The 14606-nt window shown below is 38.9% G+C and overlaps 1 protein-coding gene and 1 long non-coding RNA gene across 3 annotated transcripts; both read right to left on the minus strand.

The window, feature by feature from the left end:
• Window positions 1–2754: 2754 nt before the first annotated feature.
• Window positions 2755–11075, minus strand: LOC147495218 (uncharacterized). 2 transcript variants are annotated; one of them, XR_015197355.1, is made up of 4 exons: window positions 10708–11075; window positions 10252–10312; window positions 4068–4129; window positions 2755–3022 (listed from the first exon to the last, which is right to left on the minus strand). It is a non-coding gene; the product is annotated as an uncharacterized LOC147495218 (long non-coding RNA). The 2 variants fall into 2 exon arrangements; XR_015197354.1 differs by having other exon boundaries at window positions 10719–11071.
• A 1476-nt stretch (window positions 11076–12551) lies between these two features.
• On the minus strand, window positions 12552–13698 carry LOC147495219 (uncharacterized). Its single transcript, XM_086567094.1, has 3 exons — window positions 13597–13698; window positions 13210–13494; window positions 12552–13126 (listed from the first exon to the last, which is right to left on the minus strand). Exons 2-3 carry the CDS (start codon window positions 13429–13431, stop codon window positions 12596–12598), a joined length of 753 nt encoding a protein of 250 aa, XP_086423220.1. The 5' UTR covers window positions 13432–13494; window positions 13597–13698; the 3' UTR covers window positions 12552–12595.
• Window positions 13699–14606: the final 908 nt, after the last annotated feature.

Raw genomic sequence — 14606 nt, forward strand, 5'->3', positions numbered from 1 at the left:
CCTGTATTGTATTACAGGAAGTGTTCTTAAAACTTTAATGCAAGTTTAGGGACTAGAAATAAGTACATTGTTCAAAATGAGAACAAATCCAGAGGCTAATATAATGAGCTAAAGCATAGAACTAGGTTGTATCTGTTATTCATTTTTCAAAACCTAATAATACTATAAAGGCTCATGATCGTAGTCATCGAGATATCATCGTCGTGTTGGCGGAAACAAAAAATGAACTATTCCTCTCAATTGGACTGCAATTTACAAGTTCGAAGTAAGTCATGAAGATTGAACTGGTAGGTGTCCTGCATGAAGATTGAACGACTAGGTTACTAGGTTAAAGCAACGAATTGGAAGGCATGCATTTCACAGTTTCAGTAACCCGAATTGGGCCTTAGTAATGGATGCTAACAGAAGTTTTTGACATTTTTCAAACTATTAACAAATACAAAAACTAGGAAACTCTGGTACTTTAGGAACTTTTTTTTTTTTTTTTTTTGGGTAAAGGTACTCTAGGAAATTGATGTGTGGCAAACCAATTCCACAGTGCCAAAGATAATGACAAGCAATGAACACATGACAAACAAGTGATCAACTGCACAATGGGCAGGAATTCTCTTAAATGGACAATCCCTTAGTGGACATGTTGAAAGTCAAAGTTTCTCATGTGTTTCTCTATCACATCATCAATTATCTCTAATATAAAATCAATATATATTGGGTCCTATAAAATAAGATTCCTAAAAATTTAATAAATCTTTCTCACGTGTTTCTCTCTCTTCACATTTATTACCTTTTTGTTACTAAGTATAAGAAAAACTTAGGCCCACCAACATATCAATTATTTAAGGGCTTCTCCAATGGGGGTGTAAAATTACACCTCCACATAAGCACCACCTAGGTGCTACTTAGGATTTTACTACTCCAATTTTAAATTATTATAGAGTCCATAAATATCCACTCTCTATTGTTCCCAATGGAAAAGTGTAAAAAAGTTTAATTTTAAAATCGGACATCACTTGAATCCGAGTTTAAAATTTTAAATTGTGACTTTAGAAATAGATAGGGACGACACTCCAAGTGACGTCCGAATTTGTTTTTACTCAGACGTCTGTTCGAGTGTCGCTCGGGCTTTTTATTAGCTGATAGCGAGAAAGGGAATTCCCCACCCTCTTTATCAACTAATACTCTATTACCTACGGTATAACACCCCCATTGGAAAGAGTTTTTTTTACATTTGGGGTGTAAAATTTTCACTCTATACGGTTTACACCCCCCATTAGAGATGCCCTAACTACATTTTTATTTTCTCTCTCCTCATATTTGTAAGAAAACAATTCTTCTAATGTTAATGAAGATTGATTACATAATGTAAGGTTTCAAATTCTAATAAAGAGCATAGTGATTTTACATTGATCTTCATTGCTTTTTAGTTATTAAGACATTTTTGACACACTACACAGTGCCTTGAAGCTTTAAAAACATCAATACAACAACACCAGTAAATTGTCGTAATAGTATTATATAATGTTGTATTAGAAAATTCTAATATAATCTTGGCTAGATAAATAATTACGTTTAAATGTTTAAATTGAATTAAGCGGGTCTTATTTTTGTCTGGTTATTTACAAATAAAATCCCCTTTAGCAACTAAAATGGAGCATACAACGATTCCGCCCGTCATTTCGTAGGTTTTATAGACATTCTTAATGCCTATAATGATTTAGTTTCAAGGGGAGGCATACGAGAAGACTAGTTTGGGCCAACCTATGGTGTACCGGTAGTTATGTGCCCTATTTGATTAGGGGGTTCTAAGTTACATTGATGTTTGGAAGTGGACTTGATTGTCTTTCTCGATTTTTTTTTTTGAAGTGGACTTGTTGTCTTTCTGCCTTAGTGCCTTGAAGCTTTAAAAAGAGCAATACAAGAACACCATGCCTATAAAATGTCGTAATAGTGTTGTATATAATGTCATATTAAAAACTCATAATATAATCTTGGATATATGAATAATTACGTTTAAATTGAATTAAGTGTGCAAGGGTAGCGGTTCGGATATTTATTTGGTTATTTACTAATAAAATCCCCTTTAGCAACTAAAGTCGAGCATACGATGATCCTATATGTTTTCATTTCGTAGATTTTGTACACATTCTTAATGCCTATAATAATTTAGTTTCAAGAGCGAGGTGTACAAGAGAACTAGTCTGAGCTAACTTATGGTGTACCGATTGTTATGCACCTTATTTGATTAAGGGAAATCTAAGTTGATATATGCTTGGAAATAGACTTGTTTGTCTTTCACGATTTTTCATATGAGACGGATGGGTCTGTACAAAAAAATATTGGTGAGTATGGATCGGACTTCAATTGAGGCTAGCTATATATATATATATATACACTACACAGTACCTTAAAGGTTTAAAATAGTAATACAAAAGCACCACTAAAATGTCGTAATAATGTTATATAATGTCGTATTAGAAAATCATAGTAGTATAATCTTGGATTATACTATAGAGTTATAGTGACGTATTGAACTTCTATAGTATCGTACAGTGTTGTTGGAATACCCTCATAGAATTATAGTATCGTATTGAACTTCTATAGTGTCATACAATGTTATTGGAATACCTTTATAGAGTTATAGTTTCGTATTGAACTTCTATAATGTCGTATAGGAATACCCTTATAGAGTTATAGTGTCGTATTGAACTTCAATAGTATCTTGCTTGTAGATGCAACATTCTCATACACATCCCAAACCTAGAATATGACATTTTATAGACAATATACAAACCATTATAACACCATCAAATTCCTTTATAACAAACATATTCCTTTCTTAAGGTACCAACTATCATCATTCTTTCTCTCAGGCCAACTGCGGATGCTAAACCCAGTTTGTTTCGCATATGACCCTTTTTAGGCTTGGTGTTGCTTGATAATTGAAGATTGTTAAGCTCAGTATGCTCTTCTCCTTCAATCCCACTCTCTACTTCTAATTCCTCGTCTTCCATTTGAAAATAACCTGAAATATATGTAAAATATATCAAACAAGCAGTATAAATGCAATATTCAAAAAAAAACCAACGATAGAATTTAATGATTTTCCAAGCAATATAAAAGAGATTGGGTAACAACAAAAACATATATATACTTTACCAACATGAAACAATTCTTGACTCAAACAGTCAAAAAAATATGAGAAAACAAATTAAAATGAAGCAAAACCCATACCAAATTATTGCAAAAATATAGCATAATTCAAACAAAGATACACCATTAGAAAAGAAAATTAGTAACTAACTAAAATGAAGTTGAACATTATTACCCTCCTCCTGTTTCAATTCTTCTAAAAGAAATTCCGTTCAGGTGTTGTTGTTCAGCTAATTTAAGAGGCAGGAGAAGAATTTGAGGAACTCATAAGGTGAAAGTGTGAGGAGAGAGAGAGAGAAGAGAAAGAGGGAAAAAAACACGTGATGGGAGTTATTAAGTTCTGTATTAAGTTTTTTAGAAATGTTTTTATGTAGAACCACTAATATTCATTTAATATTAGAGAGCAAAGTGGGATGAGAGAGAAAACACGTGAAGAGCTTTGACTTTCAAGATGTTCCCTAAGAGCAAGTCCAATGGAGGGCTGCTAAAAAGGGCTACTAAAAGGTGTCACATAGGCCTTTTAGCAGGCCCAGCTTATATTTAGCAGCCAAAAACAAAAAAAAAACTATTCCAATCACACTTTTTAGCAGTTGTTAAGTTCGGAAGACAGACGGTGGAGTTTTTGCTGTATGTACGTTAAATAGCAATAGACGGCATAAAGTCTGCCATCTGCACACTCCACACTATAACGTACGGATCTCTTCTCAATTCACTCCTTCAATTCCTCAATCCCTCACTCTTCTTCTCTCCTCACTCCCAAAAACCAAAAACAAAAATTAAATAGGGCAATCCGAACATACTGCCGCATTAGGAAGGTTGAGAAAGTCATGAAGCACATGAGAAGCAAGAAGGTCAAGTGTGAACTCAAGGTTCCTTTGAAAAGATTGGAAAATCCCCAAAAGGTAGAGAAAGCATACCTTATCTTCAGCATGTTGATAGAACTTCCTCAAAAGAATATTTGTGGCTTCAGTTGCTATTACTGCCAAGAGAACATAAAACTGTTAGGTAGATGCACTCTGCTACATAAATCTTCCAATAACTATTGATAGCGAGAAAAGATTGGAAAATTAGATGTTAATTCGTTATAGCTAGAATCCTTCCTTCTATGCCGTAATACTAATGATATACCACGTTCCAAACTCTTCAACTAAAGAACGATAAATACCAGACGTAGTAGGCAGAGTTGCATAAGCATCTCCTTTCTGTTTGTAATATTGGTGCAACAAATTTAGCCATAGACTATCACTCTCATGCTATTAGTATGTTCTGTATATAAAAAAAGAATCCTTCTTTAGACGCTCCAGATGAACATTTATGCTGTTTGTACATTTTCATTAGCTTTTCACAGGTAAACCTAGACCATTACTAAAGCAACGTCAAGCGAGTAGTTCTTAATGACCATCCTCGAACATCTCAAGCTCATAACAACCAAGTTGTGTGTCTACAAGACTATGAGAATCCATATTGCTATGGAACTTTACTTACTGAACCAATCACCTCAAGTTCACATCCAACTCACACTAGCATTTCAATTGTAAGTTCCATAGTCACAAAACCAAATTACATATCATATAGTTAATGGTGCTAGCTACCTATTAAACAGGGAAAAAACATATAATTACATCTTACGAATTACAAAAATATAAACTAGAACTAGAATGCCAGCATCGACATTATTGTTGGGGATTATATCAATACCAATCGATTCCCCCACTACACAGATAACTTGTATTTGAACACAATTCAACTCCGGACAAAATCTAAATATCAACTACAACCTATACTAACATGCCCAACTCGCTAAACAACTATTAACAACAGATAATAATGTAAAGCAGTAAAAGCAAACCACAACACAAAGATTTACCGTGGTTCGGCCAATGATGCCTACTTCCACAAGAGCCAGTTCTTAATAAAGTGGGAAGGAAGATTACAATCTCTCCTTTCAGTCTCTCACCTTACTAGATCAATCTCTTTACTGTGGTTGTATCTCCTGTAAAGGTTCTCTCTTTGTTTTAGTCCGATTCCAATCCTTCCGAAGGTTAGGTTTTCCAAAACCTTGATTTTGGTTTTATCTCCAAAACCAAATTTCGCGGTAATGCGTAGCAAGCCCACGAAATTAGGCCCTCGCACAGGCTAATGAGCCGAAGTCGCTTCTAAACATCAAACAAAAAGCGAGGTATGAGCGCGAATTGCGCTTAAGACACGAACTCTCGAGCTGGCGCCAGCTCGACATTTCAACGCCGAATTATTTCTCTCCAACTCGTTTTCTCTCCTCAAGGGATAACTCAACAATCTCCCCCCCTAACGAGCGGTGAGGGGGGATACCTCCATGCAATTGCCAAATCAATAGGAGGAGTGTCGCCATTCCGCAATAGCACAACAAACATCAAACTTACCTTTCGGTAAGACTTTGGTCATCATATCCGACCCGTTCTTGTCGGTATGAATCTTCTCGATACAAAATGCTTGTCTTCAAATACTTCTCTAATCCAATGATAACGCGTGTATGTGCTTGGATCTAGAATGAAAACTTCGTTCTTGCTCAAGTGGATGGCTCCTCGATTGTCAAAACTAAAACCGTTTCTGCTTTAGCCCTAGTTCGTCGAAGAACCTCTTCATCCATAGCAACTCTTTGCAACACTCAGTGGCTGCAATATACTCGGCTTCTGTAGTGGAGAGGGCAACACACTTTTGCAACTTAGATTGCCAAGAAACGGCCCCCCTGCAAAAGTAACCAGATAACCGGAGGTGGACTTCATCGAAGTCAACATCACCGCCATGTTCAATCGGTGTAGCCTTCAAGTAAGGGCTTACTTCCCACCAAAGCACAAACATGATTTGGAAGTGCCTTTGAGATATCTCAATATCCACTTAACACCTTCCCAATGTTCTTTACCCGGATTTGATGTAAATCGCTTACAACCCCAACGGGCGAAAAGCAATATCCGGTCTAGTACACACCATGGCATACATCAAACCGCCCATGGCGGATGCATAAGGAATCTTTTCCATCCGACTCTGCTCATGCTCACCCTTTGGACACATCTCTTTGGTCATGCGAACACCAAGCGGACAACCGACCGCATCCATGTTGAATCTCTTCAACACCTTCTCAATGTAGCTTTCTTGAAAGCCACAACTTCCCACTCTTTGTCACGAAAGATCCGCGATCCCAAGTATCTGCTTTGCTTGACCCAAATCCTTCATCTCAAAGGACTTACTCAAGTCTTTCTTTAGCTTGATATATCTTGTTGATGTTTGGGCCAACTATCAACATATCATCCACATACAAAAAAAGCACAATGAAATCCCCATCCGAAATCTCCGAACAAACACACAATGATCGGAAGCGGACTTCTTGTATCCTTGCTTCACCATAAAGGAATCAAACTTTATGTACCATCGCCTCTGCTTGCTTCAAACCCATACAAGCTCTTTATCGGCTTGCATACTAAGTGCTCCTTGCCTTTGACCTCAAACCCCTCTTTTTGGTCCATGTAGACATCTTCTTCAAGGTCTCCATGAAGAAAAGCCGCCTTAACATCTAACCGCTTTCAACCTCTAGGTTCATACTTGCGCCATACCCAATACCACCCGGATAGAAGTCATCTTTACTACTGGAGAGAAAATCTCATCAAAGTCAATCCCTTTTCTTTGACCGAATCCCTTCACAACAAGGCGAGCTTTGTGCCTTGGGTGATTGTTCTCCCATGCTTGACTTTGTATATCCACTTATTCTTGAGAACTTTTCTCCCCTCGTGGGTTTCTCAACTAACTCATAAGTGTGATTCTTATGCAAAGAATCCATCTCGTCATGCATGGCCTTCAACCACTTTTCTTTTGTCCGTACCTTCAAGTGCCTCTTGATAGTACATAGGTTCTCCACCATCCGATAGTAGCACGCATACATATGTGGTGGATACCGGTTGAAGCTAGTCTCCTTCCTGTCGGACCTCCTTGCCCCATCTACTGCCTCGGGAGGTTGCACTTCTACTTGCTCGGTGGTGGTTCATGCATCTCATCTGCATCTTCTATACCAATAGGTTCTATCCCATCATGAGCAATAGGATTCTCATCATGAAGCTTCAAACTCATGGTTCTCTCGCATTCTCAATACCTTCCGCGCTCCATTTTGGTTCCAATCAACAAGATCATTGGTGAAAGCCTCAGAACTTCACCCTCCTCAAAGTCCGCTATGGTTTGGTCTTCTAAGAACACAACATCTCGACTTCGGATTACCTTTTGTTAATCGGATCATAGAGTTTGTAACCAAACTTTTCATCTCCATAACCCGTAAAAATGCACCGCTTGGCTTTTGTCATCAAGCTTGGATCTCTCATCCTTCGAAATATGCACAAATGCCCCGCACCCAAATACCCTCAAGTATCCATAATCAACATCTCTCGCCGACCATACTCTCTCCTCGATAATCACTATTCGAGGCTTTTGCGGCTACGACAGTTGATCACATGCACAAGAACGCATTGCTTCTACCCAAGAGCTTCTAGGTAGCTTAGAGTGAGATAGCATGCATCTCATCCCTCTCTACAATGGTACGGTTCATTCTCTCTGCTATTCCATTCTCATGCGGTGTCTTGGGAACGGGCGCTCATCATGATCCATGATCCCAAAAATACTCTTCAAATGGCCCAATGTACTCACCCCCATTATCCGAGCAAATACATTTCAACAACTTCCCAAATTCTTTTCCACCATGTTTGTGGAATCTCTCAAACACGCCAAGTACTTCATCCTTGGTCTTCGACTATAGGCCCATATCTTTCTTGACGATCATCAATGAATGTCAAGAAGTACGAAGCTCCCATTGGGACTTTACTCTCATAGGACCACATAAGTCCGTGCACACTAGTTCAGGGACGTTGTCCTTTCTCGTGGAGACGGAATCTTTGGAAAGACACCTGTGTTTGCTTTCCTACCAAACAATGAGTACATGTATTTAAATGTGTACCTTTAATGTCCGCACTCGACCTTTTGCTTAGCAAGAACTTCCATCCCTTTTATGCCCATGTGACCGCGATCTCTTGTGCCACCCGATGAAGCTTCTTCTTCGCAAGATTCGGCTTCGCTTTTACACAAACTAGCCTGTGTTTTGTAAAGAGAGCAAGTTTTCTTTCCTCCTCGGCTTCTACAATGGAACCTCCTTTCGGTTCCATACCCCGCTACCAAACGAGTTTACAAAGCCATCGCCATCTAATTTCCCACCCGAAATTAGGGCTTAACCGTATGTCGGGGACATGTCTTACATCCTTGAGGGTCAAGGTGTAGCCGACATTGGTTTTCTATATGAACATCTCCAATGCCTATAATCTTCGAGGCGCCATCGTTACCCATCCTCACTTCACCATATTCACCACAAATGTAGGTAGTGAAGAATCCCCGGCGATTATGTGACGTGATAGGATGCTCCTGATCTATCACCCACTCAGATCCCGACATGAGGTACTAAGACAAAGACACACCACAATCGACACAATTCCCACTAGGTCGCCGACTAGTGCGGTAGTATCTCTCTTTGTGTTTCCGTTCTCCGCACCATGTCTTCATGTACCACGCTTATTCTTCTCATCCCTTTAAAGTTCTCAGACTCATATCCGGCGGCCTTTCGTGGCACAATAGTAACATTGCCTCTCCGCCTTAGGAGTTCTAGCTTCACCCCTAGATTTATTTATCACATCACCTCTAGAACGAGATGGTTTTATGTTTTGACGCGTCTCCCGTTTATCTCGTGAAAAGGATCTCTCGAAGTTAGAAGAGCCGCTTCTTGCACTCCTTCTAGTCTCCTCATTCAACAAAGACGGTAGCCATCTCCATGGTAACAATTCCATCCTTGGCTGCTCCATGTAGAGAAACCGCTAATGTCTCCCAACTTTGGGTAGAGCCTAATAGAAACAAAGCCTCAACTTCGTCTCCCAAATTGATCTTCATCAAATGCATCGATTGATGATATTCTCAGACTTCATTAAGATGCTTTCGGACATTGAAGAACCTTCTTGGTACTTCGTGGTTCCGCAAACTTTTAACGACTAGCACTTTGTTTCCACCCGACTTCCTCTCATAAAGGTCTTCGAAGTTTCTTCCATAGGCCGAAAAGTCTCTTGGGCCACATGGTGAAAGACACCGGTCAATCCACTGTCGAATGTATCCAATCGCACTACGTCAAGCTTTTTCCACTCAAATCCATCTTTTTTCTCGGTTTTACTCCCTCATTCTCAATGGGAAGTGCCAAGTCCTTGCAGTATAGCAAGTCTTCCATCTTGGCTTTCCGGATGGTGTAGTTCTTCCTATTCGGGACTCATCATATGAAAGTGTTCACGGAATGGTCCATCTCTACAAGTTATTTAACCTCAAATCTTCTCTCGTGAATTTCACAAACACCTTTCCCGACCAAGATTCGGATAACACCCTAGGCTATTCTAACCAAGGCTCGATACCACTTATTGGGGATTATATCAATACCAATCGATTCCCCACTACACGATAAACTTGTATTTGAACACAATTCAACTCCTGACAAAATCTAAATATCAACTACAACCTATACTAACATGCCCAACTCGCTAAACAACTATTAACAATGTGATAATAATGTAAAGCAATAAAAGCAAACCACAACACAAAGATTTACCGTGGTTCGCCAATGATGCCTACTTCCACAAGAGCCATTCTTAATAAAGTGGGAAGGAAGATTACAATCTCTCCTTTCGGTTCTCACCTTTACTAGATCACTTTATCTCTTTACTGAGGGATCTCGTAAAGGTTATCTCTTTGTTTTAGTCCGATTCCAATCCTTTCCGACTTGTTAGGTTAGGTTTTCCAAAACCTTTGATTTTGGTTTTATCTCCAAAAACCAAATTTCGCGGTATCTCCCACGAAAATTAGGCACGCTGGCGCTTCCTCCGAGCGAAGTCCTTAAACATCGACAACCGATTGGTCGCTTTGAGCTGGTCGCTTAAGACATCGGAACTCGACGAAGTCGCTTTCATCCGGCAACATCGACATTTCCAACGCCCGAATTAAGCCTTTCTCTCCAGCTCTGTTTTCTCTCCTCATGTGAGGGATAACTCCAACAATTATTACCTTGATCTGGTAGCGCAAAAGTTCAATCCTGAGTAGGATGGTAGGTCGCAGCAGTTAATTCCTGAAAAAACAGAGTAATAAGCTAAGGTCACCATTAAGCAAAAGCACAAAACAAGGTATATTATCTATAAATTAAGTGCAACAGCACAAAAACCAACTTGATCAAAGTAATTGTATCAAGGTCATATCCAATCAACAATTTTTGAAAGACTTGTCCTAAGGACTCAATCAATTGTCAAATAAAATTTCACAGAATAACACTACAAACATAAAGTGGGGGAAAAAAGGAGAGATCGTCAATTAGAAATTCAATTGGAAAAACAAAACAAATCTAACTTAGGACAAGAAAGCTGATTAATGAGCATGAAAAGAAACAGAATATAAAAAAAGATAGATGACAAGCACATAAGCTGGCACAAAAAAACTGCAAAGTAGGACATAGGCATCAGGTCAAACCCTTCACATACTCCCTCAAGAGGTTTAGAAATGTTTGCAGACTTGTCTTAATGGCGAGGATTGAAATTAGGTTCTCTCGGAGCAAAAGGTATAAATGTAATCAAGGTGTGGACAAGGTCTTTTGTTATGTTGAGGTGGAATGCTCAAATCACTGAAATGGAGGAGGAGCTAGGGCTTAGGCTTGGAGGGGGAAGGGTGAGATGTGGTGCCAGAGATCGGTTAGTGAGCCAGCTAGCAAGAGCTCACTAAGTAGACAACCTCTAACACAAGATTCTCATCTTGTTAGAATTTGTTTACTAAAACCGCCAAAAGGTATGTCGCTTTGCCAAGAGTAATCATTTCGGTGCAATTGCGTTCTGGCGGTATTTAAACAAATTAATGAACTCACATGTTTAACGTGTGAATTTCATTTTATAAGTGTTCTCATTTTTGTAGATAAGACTATAAGAGATAACACGACAATCAAGAAAAACTACTACATATTTACATGACAAGAACACACAATGATATATAGGCAGGTTATGCACACAACACTTTTGTCACTAAAACAATGGAAGGCAAACAAAACCTCTGCTTAAACAGATCACTGTGATATACTGCCTTAACCAAACTGTTACGCTCATTTCCTTAAACTGCCTTAACTAATTACAACTCTCTATAAGGAGTGAGGGACCAGCAGATGGTGGTTTCCACTGTTATTCTTCTATATATAATATACGGTACCATGGCTATGAATATACCTAAAAGTCCAGAAAATACTGACCTTCTGATTCTTTATTATGACCAGAAATGTGTGTGTGCGTGTGAGGGTGCCTGCCACCCCCTCTCTATCTCTTTAACACACACACACAGCCACAACACCCCTCCTCTCTCTCACACACAAACACAAAGGCAGTCCAAATCGATCAAGGCTTCCCTGCGGTAATGTAAGTAGTTGCATGCTGTTGTTAAAGACTTCCCTAAGGCGGCGCTAGGGCACAAACCTAATGCCCATGACAGCATAGACGGACACAACAACCTCTCCCCAACTCGAACCGAACATATACCTCTCCACGAACATCTTGCTGGAGATAGATGCTAGGATTTATTAGGCGAAAGCATCGAAAAAACTTGATCTTTGTGGCCATCAGATTGCATATGCTCAATGATTCCATTAATACTCCAGTTGGAAATAACTTGAACAGGAGATGTCACTTGTAAAAGAACTTCAACAGCTGAGCGGTTGCTTCTTTGAGCTGCAACTTGAATAGGCTTCAGGCCATCCTGTGACGACGAAACACATTTAAGTAAAGCAAACTAGAAATACCAATTTCATGATCCAGAATATCAAATAAATTAAAATCTATAGATTGGAAGAGATGAGTCCAAGGCACCACCATCCTCCCTCCTTTATCCGGGCTTGGACAGCCCTGTAAAAGCAATAAGAACAATATTTACCTTTATCCGAAAGTGCCACCAAAAAAGCCAAGTGACTACAAACTGTGACCTGCATGTTACAAGCACCCCACATTAAGGCTATTACGCTACTGCTCAAATGCTACACAAGCTTCTAAAAAGTCTAGAAGGTAGGGAAAATAACAAAAACTCAACAAAGCCCAACCTCCTCATCTCCATCACTCTATTGATTCCACCTTTAGTTTGAGAATCCCAATGTGAAAAAAATAGTCCAAGGCTCCACCATCCTCCCTCCTCTTTTATCCGGGCTTGGGATCGGCAGTGCAAACCAATTATATTGATTTGCACAGGCGGAGTTAAAAATGGGTTAGTACTTTCTTCAACCTGCTAAGCAAACAAGCATACATATACTGCAATCAAATTTAATAAATAGATATAGTACGAACATATTAAAGTCAATACTCATCCATACCAAAAAAAGACCATAAGTTTGTCAAGTCACTATGACATCCATATTAAACAAAAAACAAACGACATTCAAAACATAAAGTAACCAAACCATACTGAAAAATTCCAAGTTCAGAAAGTTTGCATATCCCAAACAACTTATGAAGAAAACTGCATCCTTGACTCGATCCAAATTAAAGGACCTCCCTGCACTAAAGCCATCCAAAAATCTAACTCCATCTTGGGGCCCATCGTAAACAAGAGCATCACCAACCAAGACTTCCTCTATGTAGACCTTTTTTTCACTTGCGAGAACTTTTTTGCCATTGCAATCTCCAGTTGTCTCTGTCATGACATACCCCTTAGCAACTACTACACCATCCCTATCTAATAAAGATACATTTGGTGAAGAACCAAGCGTCCCAGAAGGAGGATTCAAATTTGCAAACATATTCATCAAGTTTTGTTGAGTCGAGTGACGAATAGAACTGGAACCAACTTCAATTTCTGGTGTTGTTGGGCCGCACGGTGGTTGAGCAGTCGGTGTTCCATTGCTTTTCACAGCCTTAAGTACATCCTGACACAATAATTTATAGTAACAATTAGTTATACATAATGATATTGTATGCAATAAAGCACAAATGCAAACTGCAAACTCACCTTTAACACGCCCATGACATTAACTAAGGAAGACTTCATCTCATTCATTTCCCCTTTCAACTCAGAATTGGATGAAGAGTTTGCTTGCTGTAATAATGCCTTGGCAATACCTGTACGTTGCAATTGCTTCTTAGACTTGTTGGAGCTAATTCCACGAGTTCTACTCCCTTTGTCGGGCCCAAAGACTTCAGACAACTCATCATTATCGAAGTCTACTTCCATTACACTGCCCTTACCACCCGCGCTTGCTTTTTTTCTTCTTTTATGAGAAGCCTCCACTTGTTCCTACAATATTAACCACCGATATGAGTAATACAATATGCAACATAGTCTATATATAATACCAACACACAGGTAAGTTCAAGCTTCAATGTTATTAGAACTTACATAATGGGTCCGAGCGCTCGCTAATATAGTTCCATCACGATGCTCATGTCATTTTTTCCAACTATCTACCTGTCCATGTTTTCTTCTAGGATCTTCTTTATCCTACAAAAAAAATCCTTAATAGTTGTTAGCATAACGTAATAAGAAATCGTTAGTGCAAGAATAGACACCTACCATTTTATCCAGTTTATGGGCATATGTGTCCCGCCCATTAGTATGTCGATATATATTCTTTTTGGTATTCTTTGCATTCTTTGCGTTTCTAGCTCTCACTTCAGCGGTACTCTCATTTCTAACAAACTCAGCCCAATGATTTGGGTCCTTACCATCTGGGCATGCTGCAATAGCTTCTTCCACGCTCCCACACTAATGCAAAATTTCTTTCCGCAGGGCATACTTTGTTGATCTGAACTTTTGGGTAAAGTCCTTTTCAACTTCTCGGTGTGTCGTTGCTTGGGGAACATTAGGCTCAAATTCTTCCTACATAAACAAAGTAACTTTTTGTCACACCCCAAATTTCAAGACAATATTTAAAACAATGATATTCAATCATCTGGAAACTCGGGGTGAAACAAAACCTAATACCCTGTTATCAAACATGATATAAAAAAGACTGAAATCAAAAGAAAACTAAAAGGAACAACTCTTCATCACATTATTAAACTACAAAGAAACTAACCAACTCTATTACATCTGCCTCAAAACAAAACCGTACACTTCAGAAAAACTTAAACTAGAAGACTCCAAGAGCAACTCCAAATCACGTGTCCTCATCCACTGCACTCCACCATTTATGTTTCCAAAAACACACCCACGTTGCAAAACAAAGCAAACATGGGTCAGCAAATTGAATTTGCTGGTATGAGTAAGACTAAATATAATATAGCAATACGTTCATATCTTTCGAATAAAGAAATATACTATTCAATTATTTCAACTTGGAAGACAAGTTAGTTCCGTATTCTCAAAACGGCATGCAATTCTTCCCAAGTAAAATTTCAACCCCCAAT

Source organism: Coptis chinensis, chromosome 6, assembly GCF_015680905.1.
Source record: "Coptis chinensis isolate HL-2020 chromosome 6, ASM1568090v1, whole genome shotgun sequence".
NCBI lineage: Eukaryota > Viridiplantae > Streptophyta > Magnoliopsida > Ranunculales > Ranunculaceae > Coptis > Coptis chinensis.

Coding starts and splice junctions, on each gene's coding strand:
- LOC147495219 (XM_086567094.1), bottom strand. CDS start 13,431: ATGGAAGTAGACTTCGATAATGATGAGTTGTCTGAAGTCTTTGGGCCC. Junction 13,127..13,209: donor ATGTCATGGGCGTGTTAAAG/GTGAGTTTGCAG, acceptor TTATTGTGTCAG/GATGTACTTAAGGCTGTGAA.